At 38.7% G+C, this 23,487-nt stretch overlaps 2 protein-coding genes across 2 annotated transcripts; both read right to left on the bottom strand.

Annotated features, from left to right (window-relative positions):
* Positions 1 to 1,680: 1,680 nt before the first annotated feature.
* Positions 1,681 to 15,415, bottom strand: LOC110062001 (RNA-binding region-containing protein 3-like). Its single transcript, XM_089285984.1, has 13 exons — positions 15,235 to 15,415; positions 13,915 to 13,962; positions 12,430 to 12,530; positions 9,792 to 9,917; positions 9,495 to 9,606; positions 8,477 to 8,545; positions 7,577 to 7,689; positions 6,273 to 6,532; positions 5,563 to 5,721; positions 5,166 to 5,260; positions 4,412 to 4,470; positions 3,457 to 3,589; positions 1,681 to 3,038 (listed from the first exon to the last, which is right to left on the bottom strand). Exons 1-13 carry the CDS (start codon positions 15,364 to 15,366, stop codon positions 3,006 to 3,008), a joined length of 1,440 nt encoding a protein of 479 aa, XP_089142110.1. The 5' UTR covers positions 15,367 to 15,415; the 3' UTR covers positions 1,681 to 3,005.
* Positions 15,416 to 18,098: 2,683 nt separating this feature from the next.
* On the bottom strand, positions 18,099 to 21,556 carry LOC110061950 (failed axon connections homolog). Its single transcript, XM_020768814.2, has one exon. The coding sequence runs from the start codon at positions 21,408 to 21,410 to the stop codon at positions 20,190 to 20,192; it is 1,221 nt and encodes a 406-aa protein (XP_020624473.2). The 5' UTR covers positions 21,411 to 21,556; the 3' UTR covers positions 18,099 to 20,189.
* Positions 21,557 to 23,487: the final 1,931 nt, after the last annotated feature.

Genomic DNA, 23,487 nt, shown 5'->3' with positions numbered 1-23,487 from the left:
AGGTGATTCCTCAGTAGTGCATTGCGCATCCCTACTGCGTCATTAGCGCGCGCACATGAGCGCTTGGGCGTACACAACGTATAGTAAGAGATTTCCCACAAGCTAAGCTCGACAGCGTAATAAATCCTCGTTTTCTCTTAAACGAGCATGGTGACCTATATTTTTTATTGCACAATTGTGGTGTACAAATTATCCTCTTTAGGTTACAAAATTAAAGAAAAAATTGTTCGGGAGGGAAAAAGGATATACAAGATTAAGATATAGCTAAAGGAGAGCACAAAACCGTTGCTCGAGGATGCAAATTATGACCTCGAAAACAACGATTCGAGGACCATTCTGAGTCAATGTCGTTTAGAATTGTGTGATTTTTCTTATAAATTATATATTACATTGTTCCATGTGCCCGAGACTTTCTACCTATCAAGACTTGTTTTAAATATTGTTTTAACGGGACCTTTGATTCCAGCTACCGCAAAATATAACGTAAACTGATGAAATAGGGAACATTAAGAGAAAATTTCACAAAAAATTGTTCAGTAACTTTTATTTCTGAGGAATCACCTCAAAACCATGGCTTAAAATTAAGGTGATTCCTTAGTATTGCATTGCGCACGATTTTCGCGTCATTAGCGCACGCACATGGGCGCGTACGCGTATAAAACGTAAGAGATTTCCCTCAAACTAAGCTAGATAGCGAAATAAATGCTCCTTTTTTCTTAAACAAGCACGGTGACCACCACTTTTTATTTCATAAATTTCAATGAGAACAACATCCTCGATAACTGAGAAAAAAATTAGCGGAAATCTATGGCTACTTTTTTAGCAAATGAAATAAATACTACAGAGGGAGACATAACGGGACCAACAGCGCAATTGTGTTTCCTTTAAAGGATAAAAAAATGCAGGGTATTTGAAGACATTTTTTCTGGGACGTAGATGAATGAACAATCAAAGAGAGTCAAACTCTGTGTGATATAACACTCTGCATTGAAAAATAATCGAGCTTATTTGTTGCGCACGGAGATTACCAAAAGTCATCTAAATAACCGTATTTGTCATCATTGTGGAGTGAAAACAAGCACTGTGACCCCCTCTTTTTACTACGTTTTTAATATCTCCTTGTCCTGTAACAGCAGCATAACAAGTTTCATCGGAAATCTATGGCGTGTTCTTTCATTAGGGAATTACCTTAAGTGCATTGTTGCTCATGACAATAATTAGAAGCTTTAAGAAGTTTTATTGTGTTGAGACAGTGTCTGGGTGCGGTTTTTCGTTTTGTTGCTGTCATAACTATTTAAGGTCTTAAATGTTTGAATCTTCACACAAATTTTACGTCAGATGAATTGATATTATGCGTATGTCACTTAAGACAAATGAAACACAAAAGCGACCTAAATGTTAGCGAAAAAGGTAAGGATTGTAAAATGATGGCTATAGACTAGACGAAGTGAGCTGTTGCTATTTTTAAGGTGTTTCTGCAATTCAGACACGTTTTCAGTTCCATATAAAGGTTAATTGGTACGGAACATGACTAAACAGCTCAAAACGTGACTGTTAGTCTCTCAACCTCAAGTATCTCTGGCAGGGTCGAGGATCAGAGGTTGATTACCCCTCCACCCACCCTCCCAACCCCTACACCGGCCAACAACAACACTAACAACAACAACAACAACAACAAAATCTGTGAAAGAATAAGACCATTTTTATTCAAGTCTTAATGATTTTAATTCAAAACCATCAACTAGCACTGATAGGATTACCTTAATTTGCAATGTAACTTAAACTACAAGCTTATATGAAAGCTTAAAACCGCGCGGTGAAATTTAAAGTGCATTACCTCGAATCTATAGAAAACGGTTCCATGAAGCAACACTAGCCAAAAAGCAGGAACATAAGAGCTCTATTTACTGGCAAAACCAGAGGAAACAACTGCTCGCACTTTCCCATCGTGAAATGTTAATCGCAAGAACAGTAAAGTGTCATTGGATTTTCCATTTAATTCGATTGCATTTATTAACTATTCAACCAACAAGTAATTCCGTCAGTATTTAGCTAAAGTTCAAATTATCTGAAATAAAAAAAAAAACCAGTCCTCTAGCCACAAAACTGCCACCCCGACTTCTATTTTTTATTATTATTATTATTATTATTGTTATTGTTGTTATTGTTGTTTTTGTTGTTATTGTTGTTGTTATTATTATAATCAATAATGTTTATTAGTGGCTTATAAAAAATTACAACTATTATTATTATTATTATTATTATTATTATTATTATTATTATTATTATTATTATTATTATTGTTTTGTGTGTTTATGGGCCGAGACGCGTAGACCTAGAACAATATCCGGCCATCTTGATCGGCCAGGATTGGTTAACGAAGTATTTATAAGATGGCATCAAGAACACCATTTCCAAGCGAAAAAAGCAGGTAACCTGAGCAGGCAAGATAGCGGCCGCTTGTTCGTCCGAGTAGCTAATCACCGGGTAGGATTTGGTTCATTTTGCCCGCTTGCGGAGCTTGCCATATAATAAAAACTGTTATCATGATTTTTTTTTTTAACTGAATGGCGCAGTTAAGCCTATAACTCTCTCTTCACTTGCGCCATTCTTCCCCTGCACGAGAGAAAACTTCCGTACCGATGACCTAACTCCCAATTGATCGGTGTCTTCTTTAATTGGTTGTTACTTGCGCGGGGAAAATGTAAAACCAAGGGACAATCAATCAGAGACACGAACGGGATCCCTGTGGAACCCGGCTTCCCTTACGCTGAATTCATTCAGAAGCACTGTCTTTCATTTGCATTCTTCACAATCCAGTCTTCAGACACATCCTGGTTCATAACAGCAATAACCACGGGAGCTGATCACGTGTCGTAAATCGTATTCTGTACAGAACTGGTGGAGACAAGCCACGTGATACGAAGAGAACTGCCTAGTCTTCTTGTAGTTGGAGTGCAGTTCTCCGCCAACTCTTCTGATCTTTTCGACAAGTACAAAGCACTTCAGTCCTTCGCTTTAGCTGACCTGGCGAATTGCTGGAAACAACCAGTTAAGGAATGCAATTAAAGAAATATGGAGGTGATAGAGACTTCTGTGTCAAACCTTCCGTCTGAAAAGAAAGTCTCTTCAAAACCTATTTTGAAAATGAGGTTGATGTCAGCGTCAAACTTTGTTTTCAAAGGGAATAAACAGGCCTTCTTCTTCGCAAAGTCTGAGGAAAAGCCCCTCCTGAAAATATATTTGATTTAGGTGATCGTACACAAACTTGCGAATGGGTAAAAAGTATTTTGCCCTTGGGAAATTTGGGAAGGAGATGGTTTCTTTTTAAGGAAGAACGTTACTCCTTGGTTTTAATCTACCTGCCTCGGATTGAAACCTTCCTTAACTTTACGTTCTCAGCACATCTACATCTCCCCTAAATTGGTGCAGTGAAAAAAGTCTATTCAAGGATACAATGACCATTGGTTTCCCTTGGAGGATGTAGCCATGTACGTCTCTCAAGGCCTTCTTTGCTTTGTCTTCACTTGGCAGTGTGATAAAAGCTTGTCCCTTCATACGACCTTCCTTCATCAGACGAATGTCAAATCTGAAAAAAAAAAAAAAGATTTGTTCCAGATCAAAACTTGGTATTCGTGTATAATTGTTTTAGAGCTTTGAATTCGATAATTCTACACTTGGTTTGAATACTGGACGTTTTGTGTTTGCCATTTTTGAATTTCAAGTTTCCCGCGCAGCGCCATGTTTATTCTTGCAAAGCTTGATGGGAAATTATGACTTCGTTGCTTTGTTGGGTGTGTTCAAAATACCGCCATGCATCAATTTGGTGAGGTAAAAGTGCTGCTAATCGTCTGTTATGCGGCGCACATTGGAGCTAGATACGCACAGTTCCAACGCGAAATCTTAATAGGCCTTTTGCGTCACACGTTATTTCGTAAGACCGACCGAGTGAAAGTTCGCAAGGAAATCTCTTACTTAAAAGTAAAGATCTTTTCACTGAACAATATCGCCCGTAGGTTTTAAACTTTTCACACATTCATTTCTGAGTATTATCAACGAGCGAATAGTGAAGTAGCCCAATGAAGTAGTTGAAGTGAGTTTTGATTGAAGATTTCGCAGTTTCTAATACCTCCAGGGACAACAACATTATTCAAGCCAATACTGTAAAAATGAGAATAAAATGGAGTACAGTGGAACCCCGTCAATCCGGTCACCAACGGGGCACAAAAAGTTGGCCGTATTAACGGAGTGGCCGTGTTAAAGGGTTCTTTAAATAAGAAAATGACTGACTAAGCTTTTGATCGGACCAGAACAAAGTGGCCGCAATAAGGAGGTGGCAGCAATAACGAGGTGGCCTCAGTAACGAGGTGGCCGTAAGGAGGGTTCCACTGCATTCAACCTCATACAACACCTGTCTTTTTCTTCCTCTACATTGTGGTTAATGTACCGACCAAATATGAACTTAAGATCCTAAAAAAAACCAACAAAAGTGCAAAGTTAGGGAGGAGAGGCAGAGAGCAAAACACATCTTTCCTTTCCCTCCCCCTCACACGTCATTCAGCCTCACTACTACTCCCTAAGATGCATTTTCCGCTTTCCCCCTAGCCTCCCGCGTTTTCCGCGATTGCAGTGCAGCCTAAGCTCTGATACATTGGCTTGTTGTGTTGCGTCTTTGGCCATTGTGACTGCTTTGGTCTTAGTTTTGCAGCACTCAGATGAGAATTGTTCAGTTTATAAATAGGCGTTTTCTCTGACTGAGATCAGTCTCTCTTTCGGCGGAAGGAGCTCAGTTTGGGAGTCATGAGTGACCCACGAGCGAGAAGGACGAAGCTCTCGTCCGCGCCATGAATTTATCGTGTTTCCCGCTCGCGAATTACAAATTCGTTGCTTAAATTGGGAGAAAATAAACTGTACTAGGACCCCGAGATATTCTGTTTCCGTTTTTTGGAGCTTCGGAACTTTCAATTTAAACCTGAAAAGAAGAATAAACTCAAATTTAAAATAATGAAGTTATTACTTTATCAGTGGAAACAATGATTGGCCGAGCTTCCATCGCAGACGCTCTTTGGGTTTATCACTGACAGCCCTAAAGGACGTCGACAAAGGAAACTATTCACCGGGTTTGACCGTCAATGTTTCAGTATAGGCACAAATATGAACACTACCTTTTCATCGACAGTTTTTGCCAGGTTTTTGATGTAGAGTCTACAGGTAGGATCTCCTGGTTTGTAATTCTTGAAAGCAGATAACTCAGGCATTTCTGTGAAGACAAAAAATCACTTTGGATCGAGTAGCAGATCTCTCAAGGTCTCACATAAGTGGCTAGCTACCCTTTGATAGAAATCGCGTCGCGATTGGTTCTCGTTTTTCTCTGGTTGGATGAAAACGAGGCGTGAATTTTTTAAGCCAATCGTGTAACGTAGTAATGCAAAACCAATTACTTTTCAACACTCAAGTGAAGACCACTCTATCTATTTTTCTACTTCATGTAAAGTTATTTGCAAAGAGAACTTTAGTAGTTTAAAATGTAAATTTGTTTACAAAGAGAATAAGTTTGTTTACCTTTGGTACTAATTCTGTTTCTTCGTAACTCCGCTGACGAGATAAAATCGTTGCTTTCTTCAGAATCAGATTCATCTTCTTTTTCATCATGTTTGTCATCATCAAGATCTTCAGGAGGTGCAAATCTACCAAAACCTTCCACCTCTTGTGCAATGGAAGCTGTAAACAAAGCTAGCTGTTAGGGAACTGAATTGCCAAGGTTTGCCAATAGATTCAATGATTCAGTGGTAAGAGATATATTAACTGACTAAGTGTCGGTGTTAGATCATCCACTCTCCTCATGAAAATCGGAGGGAAGGCGTTTCAGTGTTTTACCGTTGACTGACCAACTGACTGACTAAATGACTCAACAACAGACAGACAGACTGACAGACTGTCTGACCAAATGACTAACCAACTGACTGACGGACTGACCGACTGTCTGACTGACTGACTGACTGCCTGACCAACTGACTAACCAACTGACTGACTGACTGAATGACAGACTGACCGAATAGCTGCCCGACCAACCGACTAAGCAACTGACTGACTGACTAACCGACTGTCTGACTGACCGACTGTTTGACTGATTGACTGACCAACTGACTCGCCAACTGTGAACAGTAACTCTGTGAATCCTTTAAAATAATTGGTCATTCAATCATTAAGTCATTCAGTCCATCCATCTGTCGGTATGTTGGTCAGCGGCACAGACAAGGAACATACTTTACCTCTCATCTCATTGTAAGCTGCAGACTCGAATATGTTTGAGATTGCCTCTGTAAGCTTGAACTCAATCTTCTTGGGCTGACCAGCAGGCTGTTCAAATGCTTTCTCTACACTCTCAGGAGTGTGTTTGGATAATGGCGCTGATCTGACCTTCTTGGTCGGTGGTTGAGCTGGATGAAGCTTCACCTTGTGACGTTTATTCGCACCTGTGCCTGGTTTAGCAACAGACATTCTCTGGGCATGCTCAGCCCTTTCCTTAGCTCTGAAGCAAAATCACCAGTCTTTCATTAACCCTTAAAGAGCCAACAGTGATTGGAATCTAATTTCTAGTCATAGAGCAGAATTCAGTTGAGTGCCGTAAAACCAAACCCAAACCAAACCAATTACTTGCCAATTAGACTACTCAGCCAACCTCAAACCATAGTCAAACCAAAACCAAAACCAAAGTAATTGACTGACTACTTTCCACACTCAATTGAAAACCGCTCTAACAAAGAAAAAAGAAAATACAATGAACCAATCAAGACCCGAAGTTATTGATGTAGCTGACACGGTGTGGGAAAACGTATGCAAGTGAGTCACAGTTGGCTTTGGTTTTCCTTCTAATTGAATGACAAAGTGGCGTGAGTTTTTCTAAACCAATCACATAGCAAAGAGATGCAAAACCAATTACTTTTCCACACTTAAACGAAAAAACCGCTCTCTTATGAATAGCAATCAGAGAGCAGATTACAGGAAAGACTGCTATGCAGTGGTATGCCTCAAACTACAATTAATATTGTCTTTTTTCAAAGGCAACATTATAATAACTTAAAAATAGTCTGTGACTTTCATAAAAACACACTAAGAGGTAGAAAGCTTTTATAACAGGTACTTGCATTAACACATAATTGTGACAAATGAAAAGGTAGAAAGCACAGTGAGGTAACTGCAGTCACTTTGTACTAGACATTCTAAAAGTTGTTTGCTTCTTGTTGTCATGCTTTGAGCTCTCTATCTGAAGGCGAACTTGAAAAAAGCGACACTTCATCTCATGTCAAATTCTCCTTTATGGTAGAAAAAGAAAGGCAATTTGCTAGGAGAATCTTGCAGTCTATCAGATGTCACCTAGGGTCTTTTTCCATGCAGCCCTTCATTTGATCTCTAAGTTCGACTTGTAAGCAAGTCTAACTTTTTATGAGTGTGCACTGGTGTTACACAGGCCACAGAAAGGTGACCCTTGTCTGTAACCTCTGGAGTCAGTACTGAACAGGCTGATGCAAGAGACATGTATAATAAACATATTTATTATTGAGCTTAAGATCACCTTTTTTCTCTTTCCTCCTCATCACTTTCTATTTCTGACTCATCACTGGACATAGGTATCTCACCATCTGATGAAGCGACTGTTGTCTGTGGTCCCTCAGGTACTTCACCTAACTTAATAATGACAAAGAAAATATTGATCATCAAAGAAGACGACAGCAGCCAGATATCCCTGCAGCAAACTTCTAATGTTTAAACTAAGGTGTACTGGATAACATTTGTTTAACAGACAGTTGACTGATACTGAAGTTTACACGTAAATACATGTAAATTAAATCCTTGTAGCTCATCAAAAAAGTTAAAAATTGACTAAAAGTCTTAAAAGCTTAAAAGGCTCATAGCTTCAGGAGCTTAACTCTAGTTTCTGGAACATGAAGCGGCTATGAGTATTGCTACTGCCCCCTGGATGTACCATCACAGGTACTCCACAGCTTACTGTCAGGTTGCCCCAAACACTTTTTTGCTACCCAGTTATTCACCTGGGTGGAGAAAGCCACTGCGAGAGTGGAGTGCAATCCACAAGAACACAACACAATCACCCTGCCTAGGGCTTAAATCCAGACAGCTCAATCCATAGATAAAAGCACACTTTTCATAAGGCCCCGAGCCTCCCAATTTAATTCACAAAATGAACTTTCAACGTTTTATTCTTGTATATACATGTTTGCACAATCTGACCCATTCAAAGTGTTCACGTTTCCTGATAATATTATGCAGTCACTCCTATGAAGAGCAAAAGTTGATAGTCCCTTGAGAGAAACACTCATGGTGTGTTTGATATCAATTTTAAGCTCACAGTTTGGAAATAATCTAATGTTGACTGAGGAAACACCCCAGAGCTAGGTTAACTAAAATGGAATATATTCTGAAAAGTGCGCCCGGATCACATTACAAATCTTACCACAGGTGGGGTAGGGGTCACCTGGCTAAATGGAGCTGGGAGATTCATTTTATTCATCAGATGCAAAACCTATACAAGAAAGAAACAAATTAGGTTAGTTTGAGGGAAAACAGGAATATCCTCACTTTTCCGGGAAGGGGAAGGGACAATACCATTTTCACGAGGCTAGTAATTTATTTGCATTGACAGAATTTATTAGACTGCCTCTGAAATAAATTATTAGTCATTCAAAAGTAATTTTATAAGCTTCTGTAAGCTTGATCAGTTATTTTATTGGACAATAACCATTTCAAATCTTGCTACAGTAGTAATTAAAAGTAATGTTTCATTACACCATGAAAAAACATTGGTCAAGTCTGACAGAGTTGCAGGATTTTGATGAATTTTGATGTACGATACCAAATACGAAAGACTGTGTTTGACCACATTTCAAAACACAGAGAAGAGAGTTGAAAATATGATGCCCAGTACAGTATTTTTGACAAACTTTGAGGTGATCAAACTCTGTCTTGAGTGTTTGATATATTTCTTCTCAATCAGAACTAAAACTAATGAGAAAATAGCTAGGAATAATTAAGATCGGGTATCCAAACTCTGTCATGTTCATGATTTCTTTTGTTAAAACTTGATCAATTATTATTGAATTTTACAATTTAGGTTTTCTTTTCATTCCCTTTCTTCTTCTTCAGTTACTGTACGTCAAATTTTCAAAAGCAAATCCCAGAAATTATAAGCAAAAAAAATTGATAATTTTGTTTCCAGAATTATAGACAAATATACTCAACTGGCTTTCAAACAAGTACAAGAACAAGATAATCAGACTGGGACCCCAATGTAACCTAATTTTTTCACTGGCGACTAACTTTTCACGCTTTACACTGAAATAACCTTGTTGGCAACTAAATCTGAAAACTTAGGGGCCAGGTGGCACCACGGTTTTTCCCTGAAAGTCGAGCCCTACATAATGCAATCTGTGATGAGAACCAGAAGTGCAATCTTCTGATCTCAGACAACGTACCTGGATATAAAATCTTGGAACACAAGCTAATGTGTGAGCAATGTTGGTGAGGATTGCTGAGTTCACTGGAGGATACACATAGTGAAGACTTGGATTGCTACTGTACTTGATTCTGAAATAAAACAATGATTGTAAGCAATTTCTGTGTTTCTATCAAGTTTTAGTATACACTGTAAATCTACTCGCATTCTATCACAAACGCTGTTTTCTGATTGGCTACGCTACTCACTATCTATTCTGTTGTCGATAGTGAGTAGCCTATAGCATAAGCAGTGCATGGTTCTTATTTTTTCTTACCCTAGTCCTGGGGCAATTCCTTGGATGTTGGATTTGACTTTCTCTTTGCTTCCTTGTTGTGTTTCTTGTTTTTGTGTGTCCTTCTCATTCTTGGTTTTTTCATCCAACTCTGTCTTAGGCTCCACCCTACATTGTAATAAGTCATATCACACATAAGCATTTCATTGACATTTTCAGCCGAAGGGCAACTGGTTTTCACAGGTGGGCAAAACTTTTCTGAACTGACCTTTTTAGAACAAAAACTTGTCTCTGTCAATGGTTAAACCAGGCAGTAAAAATCATCCTCACAGCCAGTCATTTTGTCCAGTGCCAGCCCTTAATTAAACCCCTGATACACTCTTTCTTTTTTATAAACATATGTTTTACGCCAATGTCAAGGCTGAACTCTATAACATGATGTTTCGACATCATCTTGTTACAATTATCAAATACAGATTAAAAAAGATTCAGTTCAGATATATACTAGTTTAGGTGTTAAGGGAAAATGTGAGGAGCAATATCAGCTAATTAAACACTTTTGCCCGCATAGAGTCCGCTTGTGTGTTTATGTTTGGTCTTTTTTCTTTGATTAGCAACATCTCTTAAATCAAGCGTTCTTGCCAGTTTCCCTCTGCAATTCTTTAAGATGCTGAATTGTTCATGCATATTTGGTTGGTCTTGGTTGTGACTTTTGCAAAGGTGTTTTCTGACCACTGACTACTTATGCTCATTAATGCCTTGCTCATTAAACAGGTGTCGGCATGTGTATCCGACATAACTTGAATTGCACAAGTTACATTATTTTGCATTTGCAAACAACGCATTGTTGATTTACTAGAGATGGTTTCTTCTTCATCACTCTAAGGTCTTGGATGAGTTTCCTACTTGTGAAGATGGACTGCAGATCTTTGTTTATCTTCATGGAAAGGTCGCTTAAGTCACTGCATACAATGTCAGCCAAATTTTGGCTTTAAAAGGCAAAATAATGTGCATTGGGTTTTCCGCCACAGTGCTCTCTGTTTGATCATGGACTTGAGCGAGGGAACGATTGAATCTGGTGATGGTTGAATCAATGAGCTTCTCAGGATATTTCAAATTCAGGAACACTGTTTTATTTCAACCACCAGCAGATTTAACCGTTCCCTCACTGAAGTCCATGATCAAACAGAGAGTACTGTGGCAAAAGCCCTGATTCACATTATTTTGCCTTTTAAGGTCACTCAAAACAGTTTCCAGCACTTTCCAAGGCTTAGGTTTTGATGGGTCATTGTAACCACCATTTATCAGTTGATGCTACAATCATAGCATTGGTGAACACCTTGTTATAATTTTCATGACACAGTAGGTTACCATAGCAACAGTATGACCTGCTAAATCACCCTTTATTATAGCTTTAAAAGCTTATAATTCAAAAGCGGTGAAATTTCTTTATATTATTAAATTTTGATAAGCATGATAAGATGCTCATTTCTGTTTTCTGTCACCTTTCCAAGTCTTACTTTTATAGTTTAATATATAGCTGTTGTTAGTTGCCATAGCTATTGTGTGTTCTTCTTACATTAATGTTTTGTATTCATATATAAATTTAACTATTCTAGACTTCCTTCATACATGTAACATAGAAATAGCATTCAGTTTTCTTGCTGACTTGTATATTGTTTCTATTTAATACTGATGTTAACTGCTGCCTGCCTCCGCTAGCCCCTATGGTTATTCCAGGCAGCAGTACTCTAAATTTTACTTTTAATATTTTCATCGTTATAACTTTTTTATTTTGAGCAAGAGTGAGTATAGATTGATTAATGCAACTTTTGGCAAAGTTTAGTAAAATTCTGTACATAGGGTTCAGAACCACCTTAAATTTTCAAAACTTTAAGGTGGCTCTGAACCCCACCAGTGAATTTTTTTAAAAACCCAGCCAAAAGTTATGTCTTATCATGCTCATAAAAATTTGATTATATAAAAAAATTTCACTGTGCCATTTTATTATGAGAGCTTGACAGAGGGTTTTGCAGACAGAGCACTTATTTGGGATAGACATTGCAATGTTAGTGAAACAAAATTTTAATAAAATTGTAAGTCCCAAGGAACCTATTTTTCCATTCCCCTATAAAAGCCTTAAGTGACAAAATAATCAACACAGTTCAAGGTTGCTAAAAGTTCATATGGTGGGATGCCAACAAAAATAACAGGATTAATTACAACTTTATAATCTCAGCCAGCTTCTCTGTTGGGGGTTTCCTCTGATTTTTAACCTTTAAGCCCTGATAGTGCCATATGGCACAAAATGCTATTAAAAAGCTAAATATAGCAGTTTTTAGTGGAGCATAATTGGTAAATATATATTACTTACAAGTGGTCTTTGGGCCTACAGTCAGGGCTTGAAGGGTTAAGAAAACGATGGAGAAATCTGTCCATCTGTACCGCATGCTTTCTTAACAATTCTAACAGTCTGCAGTCTTCTCTAAAGAGCTGGTGTCAATATATAAAAATCTTAATATGTTATTCTCACTTAGCTGCCCTTCTTGCAAAAAGTTATATTAGGGATGTAACAATTTAAAAGAGCACTTGAGAAAAGAGAAATTGTAAGAAGTTGGCTACAGTCCGCGGAATGGAGTACATGTTCATGTGACAACAGACCGAAACCTTGACCGCTTACCTGCTACACTGCTGAGCTGCAAGACGTTCATGAAAGGGTTTGGCATACTCTGCTGTCAATATGCTGCCGAGGACCTCAGACTGGTGTAACTGAGAGAGTGCCTGTACAATGTGTAATGAATAGTGCTGTAGTTAGGGTTAGAGGCCGAAGGCTGGACGTCTCCTCCAGTTATCTACCAAACAATGTTGAGTACTTTAATGCCATGTATTTGCATAGTTACCATATTTTCTTTCTTTTTTTTTTTGACTCGAGCATCTCATAAGTTTCAGGAAGAAATCCAGTACATGTACTTAAGAAAGCTGTTGGAAACCCTGATCTGGGCAAAGTGCAGATCTGAATGATGATTTCAGTTGGGCATTCCAAGTAGCTAAAAAATTAGCCCAGGGTGCAGTAGCAGGGTGCTGTAGCAGATTTCAAATTATGAGCACAATATACACACTACATGTATATTTTAGGACATATACATGTAGGAATTTAAAATAATCCCTGAAACCCAAATCATATACATGAGTGCAGTTGTAACATTTGAAAACACTATGTACCAGTTCACAAATTGGCACCAGTTTAATAAAAAAATTGTATTGGCACAGAAACAAGTTGCATGTTACAGTGTGCATGTACTGTGTCAATTTACTCTATGAAAAATGCTGTTTCAGTTATCATTACTGCACCTTTCAATAGCATGCAAACTCTATTCTAACAACAGTTTCATGTTTTTTTGCTGTTCATCACTTTAGCAAACCTCTCAGGAAACAAAAGCTTACTTCAACAGGTTCAAAAGGTCACGTCTATGGGTTGTGATTGATAGATTTTGATTTGTTTTGTTTGTCTTTTCTTTTCAAGGTTAGTTAGTTGTCATCAAAATTATGATCAATATATTGATGGCAGCCAAAACTACAATCCTTAGGACCTCCACAGACTAGATATTTAGCTGTCGACAACTATTTGTTATCAACATTTAAATGTTATGGACAACTAATTGTGTCCAAGGCAAGCATTCCACACATTGGAGTGTTAGTTCTCGATAACTAAGTCAGGCCAGCAAGACCTTGAAAACCAACATTCACTACGCATGCTCAAAACAACATACACATGCTCAAACCACTGTCCACTGACAATGCAGTTTTGATAGCTGTCAACAACTAACCAATGGTTCCCACACACAGGAAGAATTGCCAAAAACGTAGTTGTTGACAACTAAATAAAAGCAGTTTCCCTTTTCCAAAAGGGAAACTGCTTAGTTGTCAACAACTAGAAATTTAGTGTTTAGCTGTTCACAACTCATCTCAACCAAGTGCTACGTTTCTTAGTTGTCGATAACATTTAGTTGTTGATAACAAAATTATAGTTGTCAACACCTAAATGTCTAGTCCATGGAAACCCTTACTTAGGCTTTGAGCTGCACAGTTCGTGTGTTACTGAAAGGTGCAGTTATTTGAAATGTATTAAAGAAAATCAGACTTGTTTCCTAAAGTTTGAACTTACCCTCACTGCTTCTGCCTGGGTGGAAAACTCAACAAAAGCAGCATCTTTCTGAAAATATAGGCAATTACCGGTAATTCAGAGATAACAATCAACTCCCAAGCTTGTTAGCTATTAGGATAGTTTCCTTGAGTTCTTTGTTGGAGATGGTAGTAAAAGGTGGCCCTAAATTTTCTCTAGAAATAATGCTGTTGGACTTACTTCACCACTCTAGGAAAGACAATAATTATATAAAATCACCTTAATCTACTCATTAAATATTTTGAAGTGTGGAATAAAAATTTACAGTGCGCTTCACCAAACTTTTGACAAACGCTTTCCAAAGTTTGTTTGAAATTCCTGAAGTTTGCTACGCAATTTCGTTACGTAATTCTCAATCAAATTGCGAACTTCAAAACAAAGTTGTGAATTTAACGCCAAACTTCATTGGAAAGGAGCTGGTCATTATGTAGATTTCTAAATAAAATACCTGTGAGAGATGAATACTGGTACATGAAACACAATCAATTTATATAAAATTTACATATACTTCAACCACAGAATAAAAATCAAAGTTAAATACACAACTTAAAGAATTGTTATAAAGCCTAGGGCAACCCTTGTGCTCAGCTAGTTAATTGCTAATTGAGCTTCGAAATTGAAAAGATTTCAGTGGAACTGATAAACCACATAGTTCAAATTAACATAGGTTTAGCAATACAATTGTTATCGATTTCATCAATTACATTTACCAAGTTAACTTACTAAATCGTAACCAGCAAGAAGTTGTCTCAGGAAGTAGGGTAACCCACTTGAAACGATTTGCTTGTAACAGCGGGCTATCTTTGACCCCCTATCTAGGGCAACCTTAGCACTAGTGGTTACCCTACCTGCTTGGAAACAGGGCCTAAAGCTCAGTCCAAATGGGAAATGTTTGTTGACCACAAACACGTTTGGTGACAAACATGGTTGTGTTGTACAGAGTGGCCAAACGGTATCGAGCTTGTTTGAACGAAAAAAGTGTTTTGCAATATTTGATTTCATGTTGATGCCGTTTAAATTTTATCAAACACGATCCAACACGACCCAACAAGGTTTCCAAACGAGAAAATGTTTGGTCACAAAACAATGTTTGATTGTGTTTGATCACCAAACATTTCCCGTTTGGACAAGGCTTAGAGCTTTCGTCCTGAGCTTGCGTGCGGTCGTAAAATTATAAGGAGCCACCTTAAATAATTAAGCTAAAGTACAAAAGCAGTGCGTACTAGTCAAATTAAAACAAGCCCGGGTCCAGGTGATTAACATTACTTCAGTTGCATTCCAAAATGCCGAAGAAATACTCACCAATTTTCCTCGTCTTTCCATACATATTACTTCTTTAGCTCCAAAGTGTTTTAATAAGTCGGTTTTATCGCTTACACTAAGCTGCGAAGGCAAGTGTTTTACCAACAACTTCGAAGACCCACCGTCCGCCATATTGAAATGTTGCCCTTTAACCGCTGAACAACACTTGACGGGCTCAGAGCGGAGGCAAAAAGCTGGCGGGCTGGGGAGACCATGGGGTTAGAACCTGTCCAACATAGTGTTACTGCTCAGTTACTGACTTTATGGTTGCAGGTGACTAAAACATTTTCCACTCGGTCAGTAATTGATGCATCCTGATAGCAATGGTGCCTGTATATTTACAGCCTCACCCACCCACCCATCTCAAACCCTGATATTATGTCAGGTGTTAAGAAGTATGGACAGGGGGAAGGGGATACTCTCTAAGGATGTAAGACTACAGATAAAAGAAATGGTTCACACTCCAACCAAAGGTTTTCAGAGGTGATCTCCACCTATCTTCCTGGGGTTGGGGGGATGGGGTCTGAGTGTCCCATATCCCATTAATTTTTTGACCTAAACATATCCCATATCGCTTAAAACTTAACCTTTTGCAAATTAATAATCTTCCTACTCTATATCCCTGCATATCTGCTTTAACCATCCAGATTTTTGAAAACCCTTATAGGGGCCTCAACAGGACAGCCTGGCACTGTATCACCCTTCTCTTCAGCATTAAGCTGAGCACTCACATTTCAAGTGCCAAAATCACAGATAATATTATTATCAAAAGCGATCCTTTCCTGACATTTTGGAATGTCAGTACAAGATTCCTAAGTCCATGATCGATTTTGACTTTGCATTGAATTGAGCTCCATTTGTACTAGCACCTTGTATTTAAAGACACAGTATTTCCCATTAAGCACTGCACACTGTGATCTCTTGGCAGCCATTGTTGTGATGTCGAAATTAATTTCTGGGGATTCTTTTGTTTGTCGCCAGAACAGAACTTGAAAACAATAGATGCCTCCCTCCTGTGAAATCCAAAACAACAACAGAGGCACGCAAAGCATAATGGCCAATACTGGGCCTTTAACACCAGTATTTGTAGCTGGATGCAATGTATCCAGGTAACAAATTATTTTTGCCAGAGGCAAGTGACAGCCGAAAATACGTCTACATTCGCAGGCTACTGGTTACAAGTATCCCAGGACATTCTCTCATTCTGTGGCAGATCAGTTTTGTTGTAAAGTGGGTAGGGGCTAATTTTTTAATGGGAGCAGTCTGGACCCCTTCCTGATCTACGATGACACTGAAGTTCACAGACACACTTCATTTATTTTACATGCAGTGAGTGATAAATGGAACTGTGAACCCCAAGAGCAAACTACAAGGATGAGTGTGCTTGACTTTAACCCAGAATCCAATTCGAACTGATAGGCCACCATGCATGGAAAGCATGTATCAATTCAACTTCTTGTGGTCTTGTACAGCTAAAACATAAGCCAATCCTTTGGTCAAATTTTGTAATCACAGAAAAATGTGGCACTGATCCCAAGAGTTGTTTCCCATTTTATCCTGGCAGATTCTCACACTGTAACTGCACAAAGTTTAAATATCAATATCTGGTTAAAAGGGAGAAATATTGCACTTCCGAAGAGAACAGAAACACAAGAACATTTTGAGGAACTGGAGAAATAACTCAAGAGATGTTGCATCATGGTTCAAGCTCAATTGATTAAAACAACCTTTGAGAAAATGCAAATCCATCCAAAGTAGCCCCCCCCAAAAAACACAAACAGGCCTACAGATCGATCAATTTCCCTTCATTACAGTTACACAGTTCTGAAATGTGTGGGTGGCCCAGTTTTTGTTTTTGTTAATCGTAAACAAAAATGCAATGATCTCTCCCATGTCCTTGCAGTCTCATTTCTTTCAGGCCTGAATTGTGACCACAACTAAATTCCCTCAACAAGCAGGGTTGAACTTGTTAAACAGAGTAATGCAGTTTCCATGGAATAAAGGCAAATAAAAAACCCTACCACATACACAAAATTTTGCAAGTTATTCTTGCAAGTTCAGGTTGCATTTCAGCTCATTACTAATACAGAATATAGCTGGACTCCACTGATTCCAACTTGCTTATTTTGAATTCAAAACCATTTCCCTTGAATTTTGCCTTTCAGTCATTTACTATCAGCTATTTCAAACTCCCACTATCTCGAACTACTTTCTGTCTCCCATGAGAGTATGAAATAGAGGGGTTCGTGTGTACATTACTCCTTTAGGAATGGAACTTAAGAATAACTGCAACATTTTTTGAATTTAGCTAGAGATATTGGATACATATTTTTAGGCTAACACAATTCCTAGATATTTACAGCATTAAATGGCTGTACCAAATTCACAACACAAACCATGGCAACTTCCAGAAGACAAAAACAATCCATTTTTCATCTGTAATATAATCCAGTGATAAAGACATTTTCTCTTGTCATTATGCCTCAATGTAACTGCCCAAATTAGCATTTAGCAAATGCATTTCTGTGCTAATATCACAAAAACAAACTTGTATTGGCCAAGTGACGAGCAAAATTCTATTCCAAAATAACCATGTTTATATATAACGTCACTTAGGATAGCAACATGCTTGCCAAAATATTTACCCAGAATTAGAACAGTTGAAAAGTAAGACGGTTACTTTCAAAAGGAATAATCATGCACTTAATAGTAATTGGCTGTGAAAGCCAAGGTCTTGTGCAGACACATGTCAAAGAACTTATAGGAGATGAACATGCAATCTTTACATCCAAATTCCATCCCTTAGGAACTACATTATTCGAAACAGTCAAAGCTGTTCAAGCAAAAACTACCAAGACTCCAAATGATTGCTCATTTTTTAATCTCATCTCTTAGATATAATTTAACAATACATTTTACATGGGAAAGTCTTGCTATTTCTACGTAAAAGTAACACATCAATTCCATCATACGACATGTCACTCCTCTGCTGACCAAACTATCATTTACATCACACCAATCCTAGAAGATAAATCATTGCTACACCTTCCAAATTCTGCAGCAATTTAAGAGCAACATTAGGGAGTAAATTCTGGTGGATGAAAATAGCAACAGGGCAAAACATAGTACCTCACGAGTTTCTCAATGTCACTACAAAAGACAATGGACCAATATTACTTTAAATACTAAGTAATTTGGAAGGGTAGCAATTACATGCAAAGTATCTCACATTATCTATGTAGCTTCAGCTTTCGATAAACTGTTTTTACTTAAAGATCATCAACAATACAAAATAAATGGAAAATAAATCTATTATATCGGGCTAACTAGCAGACCCTTTGAAACTTCTCCCCGACAATTTATGAAGGGATGCATAACACATGACTGGGAAGCTTACTACAATAATTTGCAGTAAAAAAAGCTTAGGAAATGAAAGGTTCTTGTTAACATTAAGAAATAGGAAGCATGAAACTTGCTATATCAACACATTCTCCCAAGACAACAATATTAGCAACTGAAATGCCTAGCAAACAAGATGATAGATCATTGCACGCTCTGAACCTATAAATTATGCTACTTATTTTACGGTTTGACTCTCAAATTGGCGCACATTGGGCTCGTCTCTCGGACAAGCTGTACACTACACCAAAAATAATATCCTACTACTTAATAAATTTAAACAAGTCTTTAACATTAGTTTGCTTTTCTTAGCAAAAAATAAAACAATATGGCAAAGAGCTTTGACTGTAATTTAATCTATTATAACAAACCTCAAAACACGTGCGAAGTCTACAACGAAGTAGTATTTTTGGGCGGGTTAACGAACTATAACATTGGAGTTACTGAAAGATATTAAATCCTAATTAAGCTGTTAGAATCGTTAGATTCAAAACCTTGACTTCACGGTACTATCTTCAACCACTCGTTTCTCTTCAGATCTGCAAATTTTCACAGTTTACAGCGAACAAGTCATCTAAATTGTATGAGAAAGCAGTTTGTTTTAATCTAGTTCCGATTTCGCACACTCGAACAAGATTAAAACTCACTTTGTAAATATTTGCCGACTGCAGTAGAACGTTACGGACGAAGACTTAGACGCCATTATAAAGACAGAACAAAACTTCGATAGTTCGAATTCCACGAGTTAACTGAATGAATATAGATTTCGTCCTATTGACATAATACACAGTAATTCTAACGCATGTCTGAAGATTTCTACTTATATAAATATCATGGCTTCTTTAACTATAGCCTTCGATTTACTCTCTCGTGTGCTCACTTCATTTTCTACGGCTTAATTCGAACTTAACCTACCAAAGAGCCGACATTGCTTCTTCAATACTTCGGGAGTATTATTACACTGTTGAGCTTTTCATAACAATCAAAAGATTATAATAAAAAATTAATGTCTTTGTGCTGATGTAACCGAGCGAGATCGCCCCTGCTTAATTCGAAAATCGCTAACTGGCGTGTTAGGCAAGCCCCACCTAGATCTGAAAAGCGGCACACCTTCGGAAAATTACACCGATTTCGGGTTTTCGACCGAATTCCTTCCCGACGGGGCTGCTTCTACCGAAATGAACAGATTTCTCCCAATTTCAACGGTCGAAATCCAGCAATAAAACAGGCGTCGAGTGAATAATAATCAAGAAGATTCAAGAATAGCTTTTCAGTCACGAATCGCGAGTTCGACACGCTCGTAATTCCCTCGCAACGGAGGCCATGTCCAAAAGTACAGCAATCGAAACGAATACACGCTTACATCACACAACCTCCCTTACTGAGCGAAAACAACAGAGCCACGTCTTGCAAAAAAGCAAGAGAAAATAATAATTACAATAAGGAACCAACGTCCCTGGATTGAACGCCTAAAGTAATTCATTAGTATTCGCTAGGTTATAGAAGCGCTTTGTTTGCTCAAAGTTCACAGAAAACGAATTGGAAAAGCTTACAGTTTATTCTTGTGCCTCCTCGGCCTTTGGTGCATCGCCACCATCACCATTCTCCACCGGGGCTTCAGCATCATCCTTTTTCTCTTCTGATTCTTTGGCCTCCTCCTTCTCTCCTTCTGCTTGTTCCTTTGGTTCTTCGGCGGGTGTCTCTTCCGCCGCATCTCCGTTTACAGCAGGCGTTTCTTCCTTATTCTCCTCGCCCTCTTTCTTCTCTCCTTCTTTTTCGCCGCTCGTTTCGCCCTCCTTCGCCTCTGCAGCGGGTTCTTGACTTTTGGTACGCTTCTTCTTTTTCACACTTAGCCTTGATTTTGGTCGCGTCTCCTCCACTTGCTCTTCTGAACACAGCTCGTTCCAGTCAAGCCAGAAGTTGAGCTTCATCCGGTCGCAGAAATCTACCAGGTTTTTCAAATCTTCCTTCACAACTTTAGCCAGCGGCGAGCTCTCGGCCGTGTACAGAAGGCATGACAGGAGCCCAAACATCGTGCAATCGATAGTCGAGGGATCAGAGCCCATGAAAAACTCCTTGTCGTCGAGGAAAGAAGACATCGCACGTAGATCTTTCTCGCCAATAGCATAAATTTCTTCCTTGTTGTGCTTGCCGATCTCATGTGCTTCGAGACACTTCACACATTTGCCTTGATCGAGCTTTGGGCGTACATTCTTTCTGACAACATCCAAACCTTTGAAGTATTTCTTCGTCTCCGCGAAGTTATCCACCCATCTATAGTACATCAGGCTCCAGAAAGTGTTTTCCTCTACCATGCATTGGAAAGCTCGTGAGCAAGCTTTGTCCTTATCGCTAAGGTTAGCATCCGCGTCCACTTCGAACTTGGAATTAAGGAAGCTTAATAGATTGTGTTTCTTTGTCTCGCCTTGGTATTCGAGGTACGGTAACTTCTGGTCTGTGCCAGTTTTGTAAACGTTTTCGTAAGGAATCTTCATCATTCGGCAGTAGGTCTCCACTTTAATGCAGGCGGGAAGCGGCGAAGGAATGAAGTTCCACGGGGGATGTTGATAAAGTAAAACTTTCGGCTGCAAGGAGCCATTTTCTTCTTGCTTTTCGCCTTCAGCGACCGCGTTCGCTTCGGCCTCCTCTGGCTTGTTTTCATTCGCTGTGTCATCCTGCTTCTCTTCGACATGATTCTCCTCGGGTTTCTCAGCCTCTTCGCTTTTAACTTCGAGTTGCTCCGGCTCAACAGGCGGTGTGATAACTTCTGTCGCCATCTTTACGCTAAGAAATCAGCAAAGTAATGCTCAATGATCAAGGCTTCGATCAGCTACAACGCCTTTCTCTAGCGAACGAAGGCCAAGCCCAAGAATGACCTTTAGCTTACTTGAGAACCACGCGTTATTAGCACGTTTCAAGTTTATAAATTGACGGTATTGTCAAAAATCTAGCCAATCACAAGCTGGCTTAAATTCACGAACCAATCACGTGCGCTGTTGCTTAGGCAGGCAAAGTTATGGGTGTGAGGTCGAGCAAAATGCCGAAGTGGGGTGGTGCTGGGGCAGACATATTGGACAATACAATAGGACAAATGTCTTTTCACTGAAAAGAAGTGCCAAACTGCAAACAAAGGACATAATTTTCGTTTGACATCTCAATAAAAGCGTGTAAATGTTCGGCATGAGCGAAAATCCTTCCCAGAAAGACTCAAGCAGTCCGATTGTACATTTTGTTTTGGAGTTTTTGTTCAGTCACGGCGTGATATTTTGGCGAACTGATGGCTGTATGATTTTATCTTGCTTCTGTAATATATTGATTGGATAGAGAGGATCGGGTAAATTAGTCCTACTCGAAATCGCATTGATGTTAGGATCAATTACGCAAAACATAACACCCCGACGCTGTGGTATGAAATGAGTGTCTTGATAACGGCGCGAAGATTGCATGCCGATCAAAAATTATTTTGATTGTTGATTGAGCAACTTTACGTGGTAGGGGGGAAGAAATTTTAATTTAGTCGTTTTTCACACGTTTGGATTAAAATTTACAGTATTGGGCGGGATTATGCGAAGGAAATAAATATAGCCATAAGACAAAAGAAGGATGACGCAACCTGAACAGGGAATAAGTTACGACTCGCGCTGTGGTTCCAGTTCAAAGTTCCGTTTGAATATTAAGTCCGAAATTTTTGCGTTTCACAGAATCGGCCAAAAAATAAAAACAAAAAGTGAATACATTAACCTTGCAATTTTTCAAAGACCCGTCGATGCTCTTGACAATTTTTAAGTTTGATCAAGGAGAGCGGTGAAGCATGAAAATGATAGAATATCCATGTTCAAGATTGGTGGTTAGCGATCATTTTAGTAAAAAACAATAAAACTTCTCTGGAAGTTTGCGACCCAAGAAACCGGCTGAATGCAAATTTTTCTTTTCTTCGTTCCGCCAAAATTTCACAATATTGTCAACATTCTGACGCAAGCGAACAAAATCGAATTTTCAATGGTTCTTGATGAAATGTTCAGAAATGAACGCGACAACTTTATAACAATACGGGAACTGGAAGTAAACAGAGTTTTAACTGTCTGATGTTTCCGCCACACCCAGTAATTTTTCTCTGTGCTGGAAACAAAAAAAAGTCGACGAAGAGAAACTTATGCTGTGCGTAGATCAATAAGAAAAAGTCAAAATTAGTTTTTGCAATCAACTAGGTTAAAGGTTATGCAAGGAAATTTCATAATCCGGGAGTGATTGAACACTGATTATAAAATGTAAACAAATTAAGTATCTAACTCTGCTAACATAAGCACGTTGCTCCCAAGTTTTCCAGTAGTTCCCGTGAAAAAAGCTCAAGTTCTAAAGGTCATTTCACCGGCTCGCTATAATTACATCACTCGTTAACATAGATATGTTGTAGATCTTTCAGAAACTTCAAGTTACCGAGTTAGTTTACACACGCTTGAGAGTGATGGGTACATTTGAAAGATGATTCTAAACATGGTGATATTTGGCTAATTACGTTGTAGCGTTGAATGCTCTCGGGCATTTGTGCTATTTTAGCGTATTTTCGTGAATTCTTGTCGATTACATCACGTGCTAAAGATCGATCGCTACAAATTCCTGCCATGGAACACCCGGTTGACACGTGACCGCATGTGACCAGGGTATGTCGGAAATTTTATTATTCACGTCAAACGCCTGCACAATGATGCTGATTGCAAAACTGCAGACCAAAATTGCTACACGCTCTTTTTTTTTTTTTTTAAGGAAGCAATCCGTGGAATTTCATTCCAGAGAGAGAAACAACACTTATCTGGTGATAAGCTAATATCGGATAATGAACTATTGTAAACAAAC

The sequence above is a fragment of the Orbicella faveolata genome, unplaced genomic scaffold (genome assembly GCF_042242905.1).
Source record: "Orbicella faveolata isolate gen_17 unplaced genomic scaffold, um_ofav_v1 contig_1, whole genome shotgun sequence".
Taxonomy (NCBI): domain Eukaryota; kingdom Metazoa; phylum Cnidaria; class Anthozoa; order Scleractinia; family Merulinidae; genus Orbicella; species Orbicella faveolata.
This window is presented reverse-complemented; position numbering and strand designations above follow the sequence as displayed.